The sequence below is a fragment of the Harpegnathos saltator genome, unplaced genomic scaffold, assembly GCF_003227715.2.
Source record: "Harpegnathos saltator strain DR-91 unplaced genomic scaffold, Hsal_v8.6 scaffold779, whole genome shotgun sequence".
In the NCBI taxonomy this organism is placed as follows: domain Eukaryota; kingdom Metazoa; phylum Arthropoda; class Insecta; order Hymenoptera; family Formicidae; genus Harpegnathos; species Harpegnathos saltator.
Window position 1 is genome coordinate 283486 of NW_020230625.1, and position 17295 is coordinate 300780.

Sequence of the window (17295 nt, forward strand, 5' to 3'; positions counted from 1 at the left end):
TGTTCGGATTGAGCCGCGTTTCATACGTGTCCCGTGTGTACACTGAAAAACAAAACGGTTTCGCTGGTTTTTTCTTTTTTTTTTCTTTTTTTTTTTTTTCCAATAACATTGGTAATCCGTGTAGTTGTGAATTTGAGAATCACTGCTTAATCCTTTTCTGCGTAGTGGTCCTCCCAGAATGTCATCTACCATCCGAGCTTGTTTTTCCAATAATTTAAATTTTTCATACATTTCTTTAGCATATTTGGTATTGTTGGACTACTAAAATGTTCCTCTAATTAATATATATGCATCAACTTTTAGGGTCATTTCAAATAAGTGATTTGTTATTAATAAGTATATACTGAACAAAACTGTCGTTTATGGAGAATAAATTCGTTTACATGAAATTTTAAGTAATAACGTACACTTCAAAATCGTTATCCAGAGGTTTTTGTAGTCGCTGAATACAAATCCGCTGTGAAAAATACAACATTCAAAATGGCGGACGGAATTTTCAAAATCAGTCAAATTGGCTTGAAACTTGTTACTCGGAGGTTTTTGAAGTCGCTGAATACGAATCCGGAATGAAAAATACAAAATTCAGAATAACGGGTCTCATATGGCAAACATAATTATAGAAATGAAGCAAGCTGACTGCGCTTGAGAACCGGACAATTTGACCGGTGTCAATCGAACTTTGCCGTATATATCCGCATCATAGCTCTAGCATTCCGAATTTCCAATAACGAATTTGTAATTAACAACCTCAAAAACTCTTAAATAACAAATTTCAAGCAAATTCGGCTGATTTTGACAATTTCGTCCGCCATCTTGAATGTCGTATTTTTCACACCGGATTTGTATTCATCGACCCTAAAAATCCCCGAGTAACAAGTTTTACAAAATTATATTCATTAAAAAGAACGTGCAACAAAGGGTTAACACATAGAGCAGTCTCAAGATCGCTGAGGTTAGAGACACGCACAGTTGGAGTTCAAGAGACTTGCAATCTTCTGTGCAAGTCCTTGAACAGTGATTCTCAAATTTTACAACTAGACTAGTTGCTAACGTTTGTAAAAAAAAAAAAAGAAACTGTCGGAACCGTTTTGCTTTCCAATGTACAAGCGTCGATATATGCGCACGCACGTTTTGTAAAACGCTCGTCATTTGTTTCAGAAGACGTGGGCTACAGAAGTGTCGAGATCACGTCCGCTTTCACGCACCTGCCTCAGAAGGGTGAGTAGCTTCCATCCGCTGAAACTCGATTTCTCAGCGACATGTCGTCGCGGTTCTCCGGTTTCCCGCACGGGGAGAATCCCGCCGAGAATCTCGCTCGAGCCTCGCGGCCGCCGCTCGTTCGCCAGCCGCCTTACCCGAAGCGTGCTTCAGATCCGCGGGCTCAGATTCTACCCCCAAATTTAGGGGGAGAATTTGCGTTTTATTGTTCCTCTCGGCGGCGCCGAAGAAGCTCGGCGCAAACGAATTTCGGGAACGCAACAAATGTCACTTCCGAGCCATAACAACTGGCGGTATAACTGGTGCATAACCGGTAATCGACAGGCGGAGGAGAGGGGGGGAGAGGGTGAGACGGAATTATCGTCGAACTGTTTGCGCGCCTATAAATTTCGGGTTCCTCCCCACGCCGCGCGCGCGCGCGTTCGCTCTATCGCCTCGCATTTTCCGCACGCGCAACTTTCGCGCGTCTCGTAACTCCCGCGAGTTACGAAGTCCCAATAAAAATAAAACGCGTCGTCTCCGCGCTCACACTCATCCGCGCGTCTCTAAATTCGCTACACGCCATTAACCCTTTTAGTGCCGATCGAAAGAATTGTATCTAAGCGAAGAATACCGAACCAAATTGATGTAGTTTAGTAAAGTTTGAGAAAAAAAAAGTATAAACATAGAAATAAGGATATTTACCAAATTGAGAAGGAACATGTTACGAAATAAAGGGAGAATAAATGAATGCCAAATGTATTTCAATATTTGTTGAAAATCGCACTAATAATGTTTATTCAAAATCACTAGGAAAAGTGGAAAAATCAGTTATTTTTTATAAACAGTAGTTGCAAATAAGAAGAATCGTCGTTTGGTTATAGTTTGATGTGGAACACGTAGTATGAAGCATAAATACTGCATTTTCAATTGTTTGTAACAAAATTACTAACATCAAAACAAAACTAGATGATAATCCCATGATGCGCCGCAACAAGCATCAGGAGCATCGCGGAATATAACAGAACGTTAAACCCATAAATAATTTTTTCAATTCATGGAACATCTCACATAGAACTTCTGAAGAGGAGTTCACAACCGTTTATGTTTCATAAATTTATTTTGTGACAGAGTTCTCTCGCGTTGCAAATATTTAGTAAGGCGCCGTCGTATGCGCAACGATATATCGTTCTTGGCACTTTTCGCAAGTGTTGCTAACAACGATACGTCGCGTTATTCGGCACTATAAGGGTTAAGACGTCACGCAGCGTGCAACATCGCGATGTCCGTCTCTCGGTATTCCTGGCGGTGAATTCTTCCGAATATATTCATCACTCACGATGTGTTTGCATTCATAGAAGGCGGGATAGATCTGATAACTGAAACGCTATAAATAGATTCGTCCTTCTATCGTGTTGCCTCTCTCCTTCTCTCTCTCTCTCTCTCCTTCTCTCTCTCTCTCTCTCTCTCTCTCTCTCTCTCGCATGTATCGAACGAACGAACGCAGCTATGAATCGACACTTCTCACAGTCTCCGCACGCTAATTCGTTCCTCGACGTCCAAAGTTGGAAACGCATATACATATCGCGATGTTAACATGCAGGGGAACTGTTATTGATGGCTTCTCTCTCTCTCTCTCTCTCTCTCTCTCTCTCTCTCTCTCTTTCTTTCTCTCTCTTTTCTCTGCCGCTCTTCGACCGACGTTGCAAAATTTCTCATCCGTTCCCTGGGCAGCGGAGCAGCAGCGCGAATTTAAATGTCTACATTTGATTCTGATTGACGTTCCGAAAAGTACACAGAAGGCAGAGGAGGAGCTTTATAAAGCGTTAAGAATAACCGTTAAGAATCGCAAAAGATAACGGGTAGAGAAAATTTTGAGAAAAGCAGCCGTCCGCTTTCACCAAGAGGTATCATTCGCGATGGGAGTATTTTTTATCGTATTATTTGTTATTTTCACTTCAGCGACATAAAAACCAAGAAGAAAGTCTTGGCTTACGATCAGATTCCTTAATTCATCCATACCTTATTTTAAATCCTTAAACTTTAGTATTCTAACCAAATTTTCTGATCTTTGCCTCAAATGCCAATCGCAACATATCCTAGAATAGACAAATATTCTTACAATATCATAATCCTGTCGTTTCCAAGCTATTCTACTTTCTCCCTACTGATGCGTCTTCCCGCTTGTCTGCCTTCTGCTAAACTCTCATACATAACCTAATATCACAAACTTCATCTTATATATCCAAACCCGCTGTGTCTCGCGAAATAAGTAAATTTCCTCTCGCTCATTACAATATCGCAAACACAGTCGCAGTCACAAAAAAAGTGCAAATAACGCGAACAAACCTGGTGTCTTAAGGTCCTTACACGATGCCAGATAACAGGCAATAAAAACGGAAGAAATAAGAAATAGGAACAAGGAATTCCAACATACCAGAAACCGTGCATCAATGCAGAATGAACCATGACACAAGCAACAGGCACAGAATTTCCGCCACGTTGGGAATTTTATTCCTATTGCCTGTTGCCGATCAATCACAGGGTTCGGATTGTTGAGATTAAATTTACGAATTAGTGTCAACATATTTGTGCATGTTGTACAAGTACAATTCTATTTATTAGCAATATGTTAATGTTATTGTGATCACTCAATGTGTCTCGAGGACAGGGAAGAGAAAGTGTGTTTGAGCGACGGACTGAATGCATTCAACGAAAACTCGTTTAATAAATATTTAAAATGTGGTGATGAATTATTAATTGATATAGTTCGTTCTATGATGAATTATTAATTGATATAGTTCGCCCATATTTTTGTGATAAAACTGTAAAAAATTATAAGAATATGAAAATGAAGGAGGATGTGTGGACAGAAATTGCCAACTTTCCCACGGAGAAATAACATCATGTTTTCGTCATTCACAGCTAATAACCTTAAATATTATTACATTAATAAAACCATATATATACAATATAGACATATACGGGGTGTATAAAAAATACCAGGACGGCGAAATATCTCGAGAACTAAACATTTTTAAAAAACTGTTTCAGAAAAAAAGTTGTATAGTTTCAAGGGGGATATAAAATAACTATATCATTTTATAAATAGCGCCATTTTCGAGATATTCATTGACTGTTCGTTCATTCATTTTTCTTAAATGGAAATCTCACTTTTTTTATTATATCATCTTTTTGTATCAATTAAGTTGGACAACTTTTGTCTGAAACATTTTTTTCTAAAATGCTTAGTTTTATAGATATTTCGCTGTACGCGGTACTTTTGAACGCCCTGTATATGTGATTTACTTTGTTCACACTTACAAACAAAAGTTTCAAAATATTTTAAAACTTTTATTTTATTAGGTAAATATTTAAAAGCTTTAATTAATATTTAATTCACAGCATGAATGCAAAATATGGAAGAACTTAGAACTATGTCACTTTTAGGAGCTTAACTATGATTTACATTTGATTATCAACTATGAATACTACGAAGCACCCAACATAATTTGAACGTTCCGATTGGATGGTTTTTATCGCCATAGCATCATTGTGCATCGGTGACGATAATTTCTTATTCCTTATTTCATTGCCTGTTGCCTGGCATTGTGCAAGAACCTTTAAATGACCATTATCCTTACTACAAAACACTTTCTATCTACTTCATCTTTCTAATATTTGTTCGTCTTTTCTAAATTACCACACCTTCATTTAACTAGCGTCCTCGCGCCTTTATCCATTCCAAACTTATCTAAGTTCTTCATTAAAATTCTCGGAGCCCTCCTTCTACCTTTGTTTCTTTATATCTCTTGTTATACTTTGCACTCGAAGTTCTACTTTCTTCCCATTGTCTCTGTATCTCTTCTTCTCTTTCCATTATTTCTACTTTGAAGTTCGGCTCACTATTTCTTCTATATCTTCCACAGCCTTTATTCTCCACCCGTTTCTCTTACAGAACTTTATCCTTTCATTTCCATATAAATCACTCCAATTCGCTTCCCCTTTTTCTCTCCAACGCTTCTTCACTAAACATTCTTTCTTGCATTTTACTATTTTTCCCTCATTCCTCATTACCTCGTCCAACCCTTAATTTATCCATCACCGGTTCCTTTTCGATTATATACCTTGGTGGTACAAAATCTAGACGAAAATTCATCGTACATGATCCATCATAATTTCTTCCAATTCCTTTTTCTCATCCCGTCCCCCCCCCCCACAACTTCATATAGCACTTTGCACCAAATACTTAAATAATATCCGCCTCTTAAGCTAAATCACCTTTTCCCACATTCTTTTTCCTCTAATCCCCCTAATTCCCCAGAGCTTGTTGGCTAGCTATTCTACCTCTACCGCTCAATTCCTTGACGTGATCCTTATAATTTCCTACCTTATTATTCGCGATGGAAGTGTTGCACTCGCCTGACGTGGCATCTTCCGATATTAAGTTATCGCGTTATCTTAACGGTGTCTTTTTTCCTTTCTCGCGATATTAAATTCCGTCGGAATTGTAATCGCGTTATGGGCGTATAACTCGATCTTTCGGGGAAAAGAACAAGAAATCAAATTCCCGGAGAACTCGGGAATCGTATTTGATATGCGATTTACTCGCAAGTTACAAGAGCGTCTTCGATATCACATCGAGATCGGCTGAGACAGAACTGCAACTTCGTCGTCGTCGGCGTTTGTCGCAGCGCGACAACGAGGAACAGGTGTGTGCTCTTGAGGGGGAAGAGCGAAAGGTGGCGTCGTGAGCACGTCGTGAGATAGACAGTTTCGAGTAACAATCTCCCTCGGGCCGGGTTGTGTCTTCAGCGAAGATCTGCGTTTCTTCCGAAGACGCCGGTTCCTCGTCGTTCCCGTCGCGTGGCAGAATACAAAAAACCAAAGGAATGCGCGTGCGCGCGCGCGCGCAAATATGAGGAGTGTAATTTAGTTTTGAGGGTTTTTTCTCAAAAAGTGATTTATTTAAACACGATAATGAACAAATACCTTAATCAAAATATTTTCTTTCGTTTTCTACAACTTTTTCCCATTCTTCTGGCAAGAGATGGTGGATTCCGCGACGACAAAGAGATTCTTCTTTCTTGGAGTTGATCCAATTTTCAACAAATTTTCGCACTTGTTCCAAATTATGAAAGTGTGTATCCTCTAGAGCAAGGTTTCCCTTGCAACCTTTTTTGTATTTCACACTCCTAAAATTTATTAATGAATCTTCCCATTCCTCACCAAAAAAATGATTCGTACGTTTTATAGCAAAAATTAGTTGTTAGGGTTTTTAAGGTAAGAAGGTTAAAAATAAAAAGACATTCAATTTTTTATTAAACCATAAAGTGTTCAATAATGTATTGTGGAATAATACGTAACATTTATAAATATTTGCCAATCATAAATAAAATACTAGAAAGAAAAAATTTATAGAACTAACGCATTTAATTTATAATAACTTATTATTACATAGTATTGTTTTATAGAAATTAACTATCATTTTAATATTATAAAATTATTATTCATGGTATCAAGCTTCGCATAGTGATACGTAATGAATATATATACATACGTATAGATACGTAAAAAATATATAATTTTAATAACATTTTTTGTTATTCGATGGTAAAATGCTGAATTATCCGAGAATTCATCTTGATCATTATTAATTACAATCACTTCTCGCGTCCCCGCGTCCGGTTGGAAAGCCCTGCTCTAGAATATGTTGCATCGATTGGAACAAGTGACAATCGGATGGAGCAATATCTGGAAAATACGGACGCGAGGTCCGTTAAGATTTAAGACTTTCCATTCCAGCTCTAATAGCGTTTGCTTCACTGACAATACAACGTGAGGTCGAGCATTATCGTGAGGAAGAATCACTTTGCGTCGTTTATTCGCAATTGGTGATTGTTTTTGGTCCAGTACTCGCTTCAATTTCTATAATTGTCGATAACGATCAGCGGCCGACCGAATGACAGTTTCATTCGGATTTAACAGTTCATGACACACAACATCTTCTTGATCCCACCAAATACACAGCAATATCTTTGAACCGTGAATATCGCGCCTCGAAGTGGATGTGTTGCTGATTGGCCTGGATCAACCCATGATTTTTTTCGTTTGGGATTATCGAAACAGATCCCCATTTTCTATCCTCAGTAATAATTCGATGGAAAAAACTTCATTTTTTGTCTGGCGATCAACGAAATGCAAATGTTCAAGCAGTTCGTAATAGCATTTTCCGATAATTGATGTGAAACCCATTTTCCTTCTTTGTGAATCTTTCCATCTTTCGGAAGAGACGTTAAACAGTGGGTCCACTCATAGCCAGTACCTGCCATGAAGTACCTCAGTGCGTACTGACCTATGTCAACCACTTACTTTCATGCCGATCTATAGTGGCTACCTAAGCCCGGCCAACAACCGACTTGAGGAACTTAAAAATGCTCACAGTTCTGGTAACTGCCTCGGAACCTAAAAAACCGAGAAGTATGGTTATTAAAGGAAACAGGTTTCGACCTGGGAAGAAAGAAGAAGGAGGAAGTGAATCCTTCCCATATCATGTAAACATATTTATCAACTGTTGTACAATCAACATTCAATGCTCCGGCAAGTTCTGGAGTGGATTGTGCTGGATTTTCGTTCGATGCTTGCAAATCTGCATTTTCAATCTTTTTTGCTTTTTCGTCCCGAGCGATCGTTGTTGTTAATATTGAAATCACCACTTTTCATCGTCTAAATTCACCAATATTCACGTGTCTTAATTGATGGAGCAACACCACCAGTTCCTATCAGGATTCTACGACCTTTCAGCCACTGTTCTTTTCTGATTGAGAAGCAAAGGCAGCGCATGCTCGAAAGTGCTCTCCAGGAAGCTCCATTTTTAAGATGGTATTAACACGATTTTTACTGCGTCTATTGTTAGCAAATAACTAAGTCGGATCACGGATTAATAATTAGAGCATTAAGAAACAATATCTGTGATTGGAATGTCTTCGTCGACAAAACTGGTATTAGTGCCATCTCTTGCAAAATCCTCAATCAAAATACTAAATCACACTCCTGATAAAACAGTCCGTCAGCAAAAGCGTCATTCGCGATTGGCGAGATGCTCAGGCTGCGATCTACGTACGAAAGTACTGTTGTCGCCGTCCTCATCATCGTCATTATTATCATTATCATCGTCGTTGTCGGCTTCGTCCTTGTCGTCGTCCTTGTCGTTTTTCGTCGCGAATGATCCGCGGAAAATTATCAGAGCCGCTCGGCCAGAATCGCGTTCAGTCGCTGTCTGGCTACCGAGCGGTTAGCTTCGCGTTCTCTCCGTCTCGCGCCGTTCGCCTCTCCCCCACCTACTTTGTCGCAGCTCCCTCTCCCCTCTCCCCACGTTGCCGACCCCCTCCCGAGCGCAGGCTCTCTCTCTCTCTCTCTCTCTCTCTCTCGCTCGCTCGCTCGCTCGCTCGCACCTCATCCTCGCGCATAGGCTCGCGTAATCGCTTCCAGCGTGCTAAATTTAGCGCTGACCGTTGCTTTTGCCGAGCCAGCGGCGTATATAAAGCTCCTCCTCGCCTCCGCCGGCGTTTCCTGCACGCGCGCGCTGAGGTCGCGTCGAGACGCGGAAAAAGCCGTCGCCGTCGCCATCGCCGCGGCACATCCGTCGCGACGGCCCACCTGTGAAGAGGCTTCACCGCGTCCAACGTCGTGACGACCCACGCGGTCCGCTGTTGTCTTTCCCAGAGGACACTTCAGAGAGCAAGAGAGACTCTGCGAAGCGAGAAGGTCGTCGTCGCGCGATCGAGCTGACGATCTGTCACTCGGCGGCGAAGCCAAGACCCGAGAGCGCGCTGTGGGAGAAGGCGTCTCGCGATCGCTCCTGCGACCATCAGACGTGAGCCAAGCGGCAGCAGCAGCAGAAGCAGAGTTTACTAACGCCCGGCGGCGAGAGTGTGTGTGAGACAGAGACAGAGAGAGATAGAGATAGAGAGAGAGAGAGAGAGAACGTTCGCGTTTCGAGGAAGTCGAGGAAGCTCGTCGTGTGTGACTCGTGCGCGGCGCAATTACAACACGCGAGTGCGCCGCGTGATAATCACGCAGCGCTGCGCACAGCGGAGCGCCGCCTGAACTTGGATCCCTGAAGATAAAAAGAGGCCGCGAGTGCTCCGGGCCCGGCGACACACGGGGCGTATTTCCTTCTCCGCCGTCTACCGGCTGACCGCGGGCGATTTCCTGCTGCTCCTCCTCCTGCTCCTCCTCCGAGAAGAAGAACCTTGGATCCTCCGGCGTGCTTTCCGAACGAGCGCGGGGACCGCGCGTGATCCGATCACACGGCGAAGCACGAAATTTGCAAAAAACGCGACGCGCGCGCAGCACCGCCGCCGGCGGCTCTCCGTGGCAATCGAGCGGCAGCGATAAGTCGTGTGTGTGCGTGTGTATGTGTGTACGTGCATGTCGCACTGTAATAAACGCTAAAAATAGCCGCGCTATCGGGCCGCGAGCGGCTATCGGAGCGATAAACATCGCCGACAACACGCTCTCTCGCCATCGCGCTCGACAATAACCGCGGCTCTCTCGCGAGCGGCGATATCGCGGGGGACAAAGGAGAACGCGCGCGCGCGCGCGCGCGAGAGCGAGAGAGAGCGCGATGATCGCGCGATGAGGGGCCCCAAGAAGAGAGAGACCGCGCGTGCCGCTTTTCACGGGTCCCGAAATTAGCAGCGCGGCCTGAGAAAAAAGCCGTCGGACAAAGCGCGCGAGTGTGACATAACAGCGGCAAGTGGCCGCGAAGAAGAAGAAGAAGAAGAAGAAGAAGAAAATTGCCAGGCGCGATTAATGCGCGCTCTTGGATCGGCACGTCCCGCGACGCGCCTTGCGACACATCGCGGCGGCGTTCTAAAAATATCGCCGAAGGACTTTAAAGCAGGATATACACGCGCGCGACCGTCGCGATCGTGTAGCCTCTCGTTCCGGTTGACGGTTGAGACTCTTTCTTCGTCGCATCTCGCGTACGCGTTAGACCGCGCGCGCGTCTCGGCCGGCCAACGAAGGGTGTGAAGTGCGACGTCGAGGGTGTCGCGAGGTCGAAGTTGATCCTACCAGTTGCTCGCGCTCAGCTCGCTCGCTCGCTCGCGTCGCCAAGCCGAGAGACGTGTGACGTGTTTGTCGGCTTCTGCCGTTTTTTCTTACCCACCTGTGCCGGCTGGGCTGGGGTGATCGGGACCGGCGGAAGAATAGTCGCGCGTCGGGAATCATGAGGGTGTACGTGGAGCGAGCGAGCGCGTTCGATCGATATCCGCGCGGCGAGAGCTCGAGCGCGAAGATCGTCGTCGGCGACGGCGGCGGCGGCGGCGGCGCCGGCCGCCACGTCGAGACGATCCACGTCCAGGGCGGCCGGCGGCATGACATTTTACTACCGGACCTGTGTTGTTACATGTGCATAGAGATGGCCAGGGACACGCCGGGCTCGCGGCCGCGGGATTTGGGCGCCGGCGGAGGTGGCGCGGCCACGGCCACCTTGACTTCCGGCGCTTACCACGCCGACTCCGCCGCCAGCCTGCACGACCACGAGCTGCAGCAGAAGATGCTCAAGGTAACGTATGACAGATAACGTATGTGTGGCCCCGCGGAAACGCGGAGCGCCAAGCATGACACAGCATGGAAGCAAGGCAGGGTGAAAAGTGATCGAAGAGAAAGAAACGTCGCGATGATGAGAAATATCCTCCTCTTTCTCCCCAATCATGTTTTTGATTCCTCGGCATACCGTTCACATTTGCGGGCTTGGTGCCGATTCTGCTAAAAAGACAACAAACAGTTAGGTTAGCTTCTTTCCAAACTGTGCTCGGAGAAGAAGTTTAAAATTCACGGTCGGATGAACCCCGATGGGGGGAGGGGGGATGTCAAGGATCGAGGGAAGGGAAGGTTCTGTGGACGACGTTCGAATAGAGAGAAGGAGCGCGAACTCGCGGTTTTTCATGCGGAACTGAAATATTCACACTTTCTCAGGCGCGTTACCGTTATCGGGGATCAGTTTGCGGCGTCGTTGCTGCGTTGGCGAACGATTGATCGCGCGTGGCGCATAGCGTGCCGCGCGCGTCTTTCGCGTGAATATCGTTGTTGAACTGGATCGCGCGCGAGCGATGAGGAGGGATTACCCATTTGCTGCGGAAGCGTGCAGTCGTCGGAACGGCGCGCGGGCCAAGTTTTAGATTACCGCAACTGGCGTGGCGCTCACGGTTTCGGCCGAATTCGATCGATGCAGCCGTGCGCGCGCGCGCGATTTCGTTACATCGCAATTAAGTTCAAGGTCGCCGATACTTCCGCGCGAAGGCCGCGTTTAATGCATCGACGTGAACCTGGCAAACAGCTTAATAGAAAAAGAAAAATTCTCAATACGGTTCGATTGTACTTTGTTTGTGTCTGTATGTACGTACCACCTTTGTTTCGTTTGTACTTTAGAAAATAGAAAGATAGGGGAAGGGGGAAAAATAGCCAGCAAGCAAATATAAGATATCACGAAATAATGGCCGACGCCATTCGAAAGAGAATCGTTTGTACTCGTTTGTTCCTCCCTTCAATGGTACCGGCGGAAGTACGGAATCTTCGAGAAACGTCCAAGAAGTATTTTCGCCAATTTTTGAGATATCGCAATACGGCCAATGCCATTCGAAAGAGAATCGCCAAACGTACAAGCGATTCTCTTTCAAATGACGTTGGCCGTTTTGCAATATCTCAAAAATTGGCGAAAGTATCTCTTGGACGTTTTTTAAAGATTCTATACTTCCGGTTTCTCTGAGATACAAACGACTTGAAGGGAGGTACGAACGATTCTCTTTCGAATGGGGTTGGCCGTTTTGCGATATCTCAAAAATTGGCGAAAGTATCTCTTGAACATTTTTCAAAGATTCTGTACTTCCGATTTCTTTGAGGTACAAACGGATATAAACGATTCTCTATCGAATGGCGTTGGCCGTTTTGCGATATCTCAAAAATTGACGAAAATACTTCTTGGACGTTTTTTGAAGATTCTGTACTTCCGGTTCCTTTGAGGTATGTACGATTTGAAGGGAGGCACAACGGGGGCACAAACGATTCCGTTTCGAGTGGCGTTGGCCGTTTTGCGATATCTTATACTTGCTTGCTGGCTATTTTTCTCCCTCCCCTTATCTTTTTATCCTTCGAGGTACAAACGAAACAAAAAGTGGTACAAACAAAGTACAATCGAACCGTATTGCGAAATTTTTTTTTTTTTTTTTTTTTTTTTTCAAGTTGCTTGCCAGGTTCATATCGGTGTTTAATACCGCGGAGAATCCGTCGGAAAGAAAATTTATCACGTGAGTGTGTGCGAATGTATATGTGCGCGCGCGCGTGTGTATGTGTGTGATGTTAAGTAACCAATAAAGTTTATGCTGTTTTAATATACAGAGTGTATAAAAAGTACCGGGCGGACGGCGAAATATCTCGGAAACTAAGCATTTTAGAAAAAAAAAAATGTATCAGACAAAAGTTATATAATTTCAAGGGGAACGTGAAACAATTATATCATTTTGATTACAGATAGCGCCATTTTCGAGATATTCACTGAACATCATTTTTTTTCAACGGAAATCTCCATTTTTTATTACATTTTTTTCGATCAATTAATTTGAACAACTTTTGTCTGAAATGTTTTTTTATTTACCTAATATTTTTTGAGATACTTAAGTAACTTTTAACTTTATTATTTAACTTACGACATCTCGCTTTGTTGGAAGGAAAAATAATACTAGACTTTTTTACTTTATTTGGTCTCAAAAATATATTGTTACAATAACATCTTGACTTATGTTAATTTGACGATTTTTAAATTTCCAAAGATTGACGGTTAGTAAGATATCCTAAAATTAAATATTGGAAAAGTTATCAAGTTTTCCTTAAATATTTCAAGAAATATCAGGCTAAATAAAAAAATGTTTCAGACAAAAGTTGTCCAAACTAATTAGTAGAAAAAGGAGATATAATTAAAAATTGGGATTTCCATTTAAGAAAATAATAATAATCAGTGAACATGTCAAAAGTGACACCATTTATAAACAAAATGATATAGTTGTTTCATGTCCCTCTTGAAGCCATGCAACTTTTATCTGACCCATTTTGCTTTAAAATGCTTAGCTTTCGAGATATTTCGCTGTCCCGGTACTTTTTATACACCCTATATGCTTTAATACACGCGAAATTTTAAATAATTAATCTTCGTAAGTGTTATACACTTAAATTACCAGTAAATTAAAGTAAAAATATATTTGCAGACAGGACAAGGAGAAGAACGATTCTCTTTTGTTTTTCTTCTTAACAGAATCAACGCCAGTCCTTTTTAATTTCATTGATATTATCGGTTAAAAAAATGAGGCCAAAACCAGAGAAAGAGAAGGATAAAAGGCCCCAGCAAATTCTTGGTTAAACAAGCTTTTGTTTAAGCATACATAAGCACACACTCTTAACCGATGATGTGCGCACCTGCGGTTTGACCAAACCTCAAAACGGCTCAAACTTTGTTGGTTATCTAATATACAGGGTGTCTCAGACCACTTCGTTAATTTTTTGTGGAGACAGAGAGAGAGAGAGAGAGAGAGAGAGAGAGAGAGAGAGAGTGGGTCGAAGCGAATAGAAAAATCCTCTAGTCTTCTGCGAAATTCGCGATAGTTATCGAGTTATTAATTATAGAAATCTGAGGAGGAGTGATGCGCCGATAACAGTTGCTAGATCAATTGAGCCGCGCTATAACCCGAGTAGCTGTGATGCTTCCTTAATCATTCATCGCGACGCGCGCTCGCTCGTCAGATTTCTACAATTAATTAACTCGATAATTATTGCGAATATCGCGAAACAGTTTGGGACTTTAACTCGCTCTACATCCCTACGAGCTCTGGTACCATTGTTCCATTGTATACTCTGTATATGTACACGCACACTTATATGTGCGCGCGCGTTATCCGCTGCAACTGCGGCGTATTATTCGCCGTAGTGCGAATGAGGCGGAGTCCTCGCCACGAAAACAATACTCGGGGAAAATCCACGCGGAAAATTTCTGATGCAATTTACAGGGCGTAACCAAGATCCGCTGACGATTTAAGCGACGTGTAGCTTCTTCAGTCATTTACAATCGGCGAAGTTCGCGCCGGCGTGTCTCACCGCTTCGACGACACGTTTCGATTTTTCGGACATTATCTCTCTCCGATTTCACGGCGGGAAATAACGAAGGAGGATACTCTCTCTCCGCATTGCGTCAGCGAAGCGAGTAATGAAGGCTCTCTCATGCCAACGATGTTGCGAAGAACCCCCTCCCCCCCCGCCGCCACCCTTCCATCACTCTCGTGTCACGATATCGCGAGTTTCTTCGTACATATATTATTCCGAGCGCATATTTCAATTCATCGATCCGATCGTTTTACTCTGAAGGAAAAAAATTAGGAAAAAAAGCCGTCGCAAACGCGATGAAAAAGTCAGCCAGTTCATTAATTCACCGACAGTCGGCGCCGCGAGCGTTCGATGACGACGAATAATTCGCACGCTTACGCGAGGGAGAGAAAGAGAGAAGAAAATAAAAAGATCTCGGCTCTCCGACGGTGTGTAGCGTTTGTCATTAATCCTTTAGCTGTTAGTGACGGAAATATCCGCGGAAAGAAAAGTGTACGCCATCTTGAATCGTTACTTTCCGTCAGCCTTCACGTCATTCTCCGACTCCGTATCCGCAATCTCGCAATTTTTCTTCTCGCAATTCTGTTCTCTTGCCGCGAATATCTCCGCCATCGACAGCCAAGGGGCTGTCCAAATTAAAGCTCGGCATTTAATGGTCGTCCTCTGCGTGCCGATCGTGTCCCCGACAGCGACGCGACGCGTAGTGAGGCGTCGTTTACAATGGCAGCAGGAGTAGATTAGGGCTGTAAGAAGGACGTCGAAGTAAACTGGTTTTTTCCCAGGAACATAGGGCGCAGACTAAAGGCTCATCTACAATGGCTGCAAGAATAAGGTTGGAAGCGTAAGCAGTAAGAAATGGACCAACCATAATCGATTATTCTTATAATAATACCGAAATAGTTGAATTCCATTTCCCACGGTTTGCTCCCTTATTCTCCAGCCAATGAAAGTTCGGCAGCGACGCATAAATGTGCGCGTCGACGCTGATTGGCTTGTTGTAATATTTACTGCACGACCCATTGTGGACATTGAAGGCGTAAGAAGACCTTGTTTCTACAGCCTAAGGTTCATATTCTGAACTCTCTTTTATCTCTAAAAGTGGTTTATAAGCCTCCTGATTGGCTGTAAGCCACATTTAGAGACATTTAGTGATGAAAGAGAATTCAGAATATGAGCCTATGTCTAAAAACCATTCTCTTCATCTACTAGTCTTGCTGTCATTGTGGGCCACGCTTAAGACTGACAAGTAACACTACCCAAGTGCCATTCTTCTTGAGCGCCGATCTTCTTGAAACTTTGCACATACGTAGTACATCGAAAAATGCCAGACACGTATTTTTTTATGAGCTTTTACGATATTACTCTATTATAATTTCATTGTCTGAATGTTTCTGAGGTCGCTAATTACGATTTTGACCTTGGTTTTACGAGAATTCATAATGGCAGATTCAGAATGGCCAAAATGGCCAGAAATTTCAAAAATTTTTCCCCTTGCCTTCAGTGGCTGGATAAGCCACTATATCTTGCCTTCGATGGTTTTTTAATGGCACTTTTAAGTTAGAATATCTCAAAATTCTGACGTGATAGAGTGATTCTACGGCAGATTCGGAATCAAAAAATCTACGAAAAATGATAGATTTTGTTCAAATATTAAAATCTTGTTGAACAGTGATATTTAGAAACATTACAAAAATCTCATAAAACCTGTCTTCAGCAGGTTGAATTTCTTAAAATTTCGTTAACTTGATTCGTTTGTTTCCGTCATTTGAAATTTTGTAAAACAACTATTAACATTGTAAACAGTGACCTCGAAAACCACCACAAAAATTGTCTTTGAAATTAATTACGAAAAAGAAATGGAATTTCCGCCATTTTGGATGCGCCATATTGAATTTGCCATTTTTCATCCGCCATCTCTAGATTGATATAACTTGTGCCAAAATCGTAATCACGAGTCTAAAAAAACTTCTTCGAGACTGACTTTGAATGAGAATTTCTGAAACTCCTGCCATTTTGAATCTGCCATTCTGGATCTCGTAAAACCAATGTCAAAATCGTAATTAGCGACCTCAGAAACATTCAGACAATGAAATTATAATAGAGTGATATAAAAGCTAATAAGAGAATGACGCTCAGGAGTAGCAGCGTTAGTTACCACTTTTTTTTTTTTTTCTTTTGTGTCCCAGGAGGAATCCATTATGGATATCCCCGGACCCTGGGAGGATCCGGGGGTTATGTGGGACTCTCACCCACTAAACCTCCTGAGGGACTTGTCTGTCAGCTGGGCTTAGGGAGCAGGGGGTCCGGAATGACACCACCACTGCTTCGTTCCCCCCCCCCCCCCCCGCGCCACCGTTAGTTACCACTGTGCTATAGAGTGTTAAATTTTCGCAGGCATTTTCTAATCTTGAAATGCCTTGTTAGCCGAAATAAAAAAAAAAAGACACGTGTCTAATGTTTCTCGATGTACCACACGTGTGTGCAAAGTCTGCAAGAAGATCGGCGAATAGCGTACAGTGTTACTTGCGCGAGCGGCGCGGCGTAAACATCGATCGGTCACTCGACGGAAATCTCGACGCGGAATTGTCCATGCCACGTAACACACCGAATAGAATCTGATTTCGATCACCCGATGCGCTCGCTCCCGCTCGCGGCTCCCTCGGCCACGGAAACGTCGTAAGCGGCATAGCGGGGGAGGCCGCTCGGCGGCGGTAGAGGCGGAGTTATTTTCCGCGCGCCGCCTTTGTCGGGGAATATTCCCGCGGAGGAATTCACGGAGAGTGCTCTGTCGATACGCGACGTCGATAGTCTTGTCCGATGCGTCGTCGTCGTCGTCGTCGTCTTCGTCGCTCGTGCCGCGCCATTGCCGCAACATTGAGGCGATCGACGCGATCGCAAATTAAGTACGAGAGCGCGCACGCGCGCCCAATCAACGGCAGC

At 43.5% G+C, this 17295-nt stretch overlaps 1 protein-coding gene across 11 annotated transcripts in view; it reads left to right on the plus strand.

Moving 5' to 3' along the window:
• HDAC4 (histone deacetylase 4) overlaps window positions 1-17295 on the plus strand; it is a 218179-nt gene that overhangs the window by 163067 nt on the left and 37817 nt on the right. For 3 of the 11 annotated variants that reach the window (XM_025306384.1, XM_011154150.3, XM_011154153.3), the window contains exons 3-4: window positions 1159-1218; window positions 10623-10771. In XM_025306384.1, coding sequence (XP_025162169.1) covers window positions 1159-1218; window positions 10623-10771 — 209 coding nt within the window. Of the gene's footprint in view, window positions 1-1158; window positions 1219-8644; window positions 10772-17295 lie in introns of those variants that run through there. The other 8 variants (XM_025306385.1, XM_011154151.3, XM_025306387.1 and 5 more) reach the window with 5 other exon arrangements.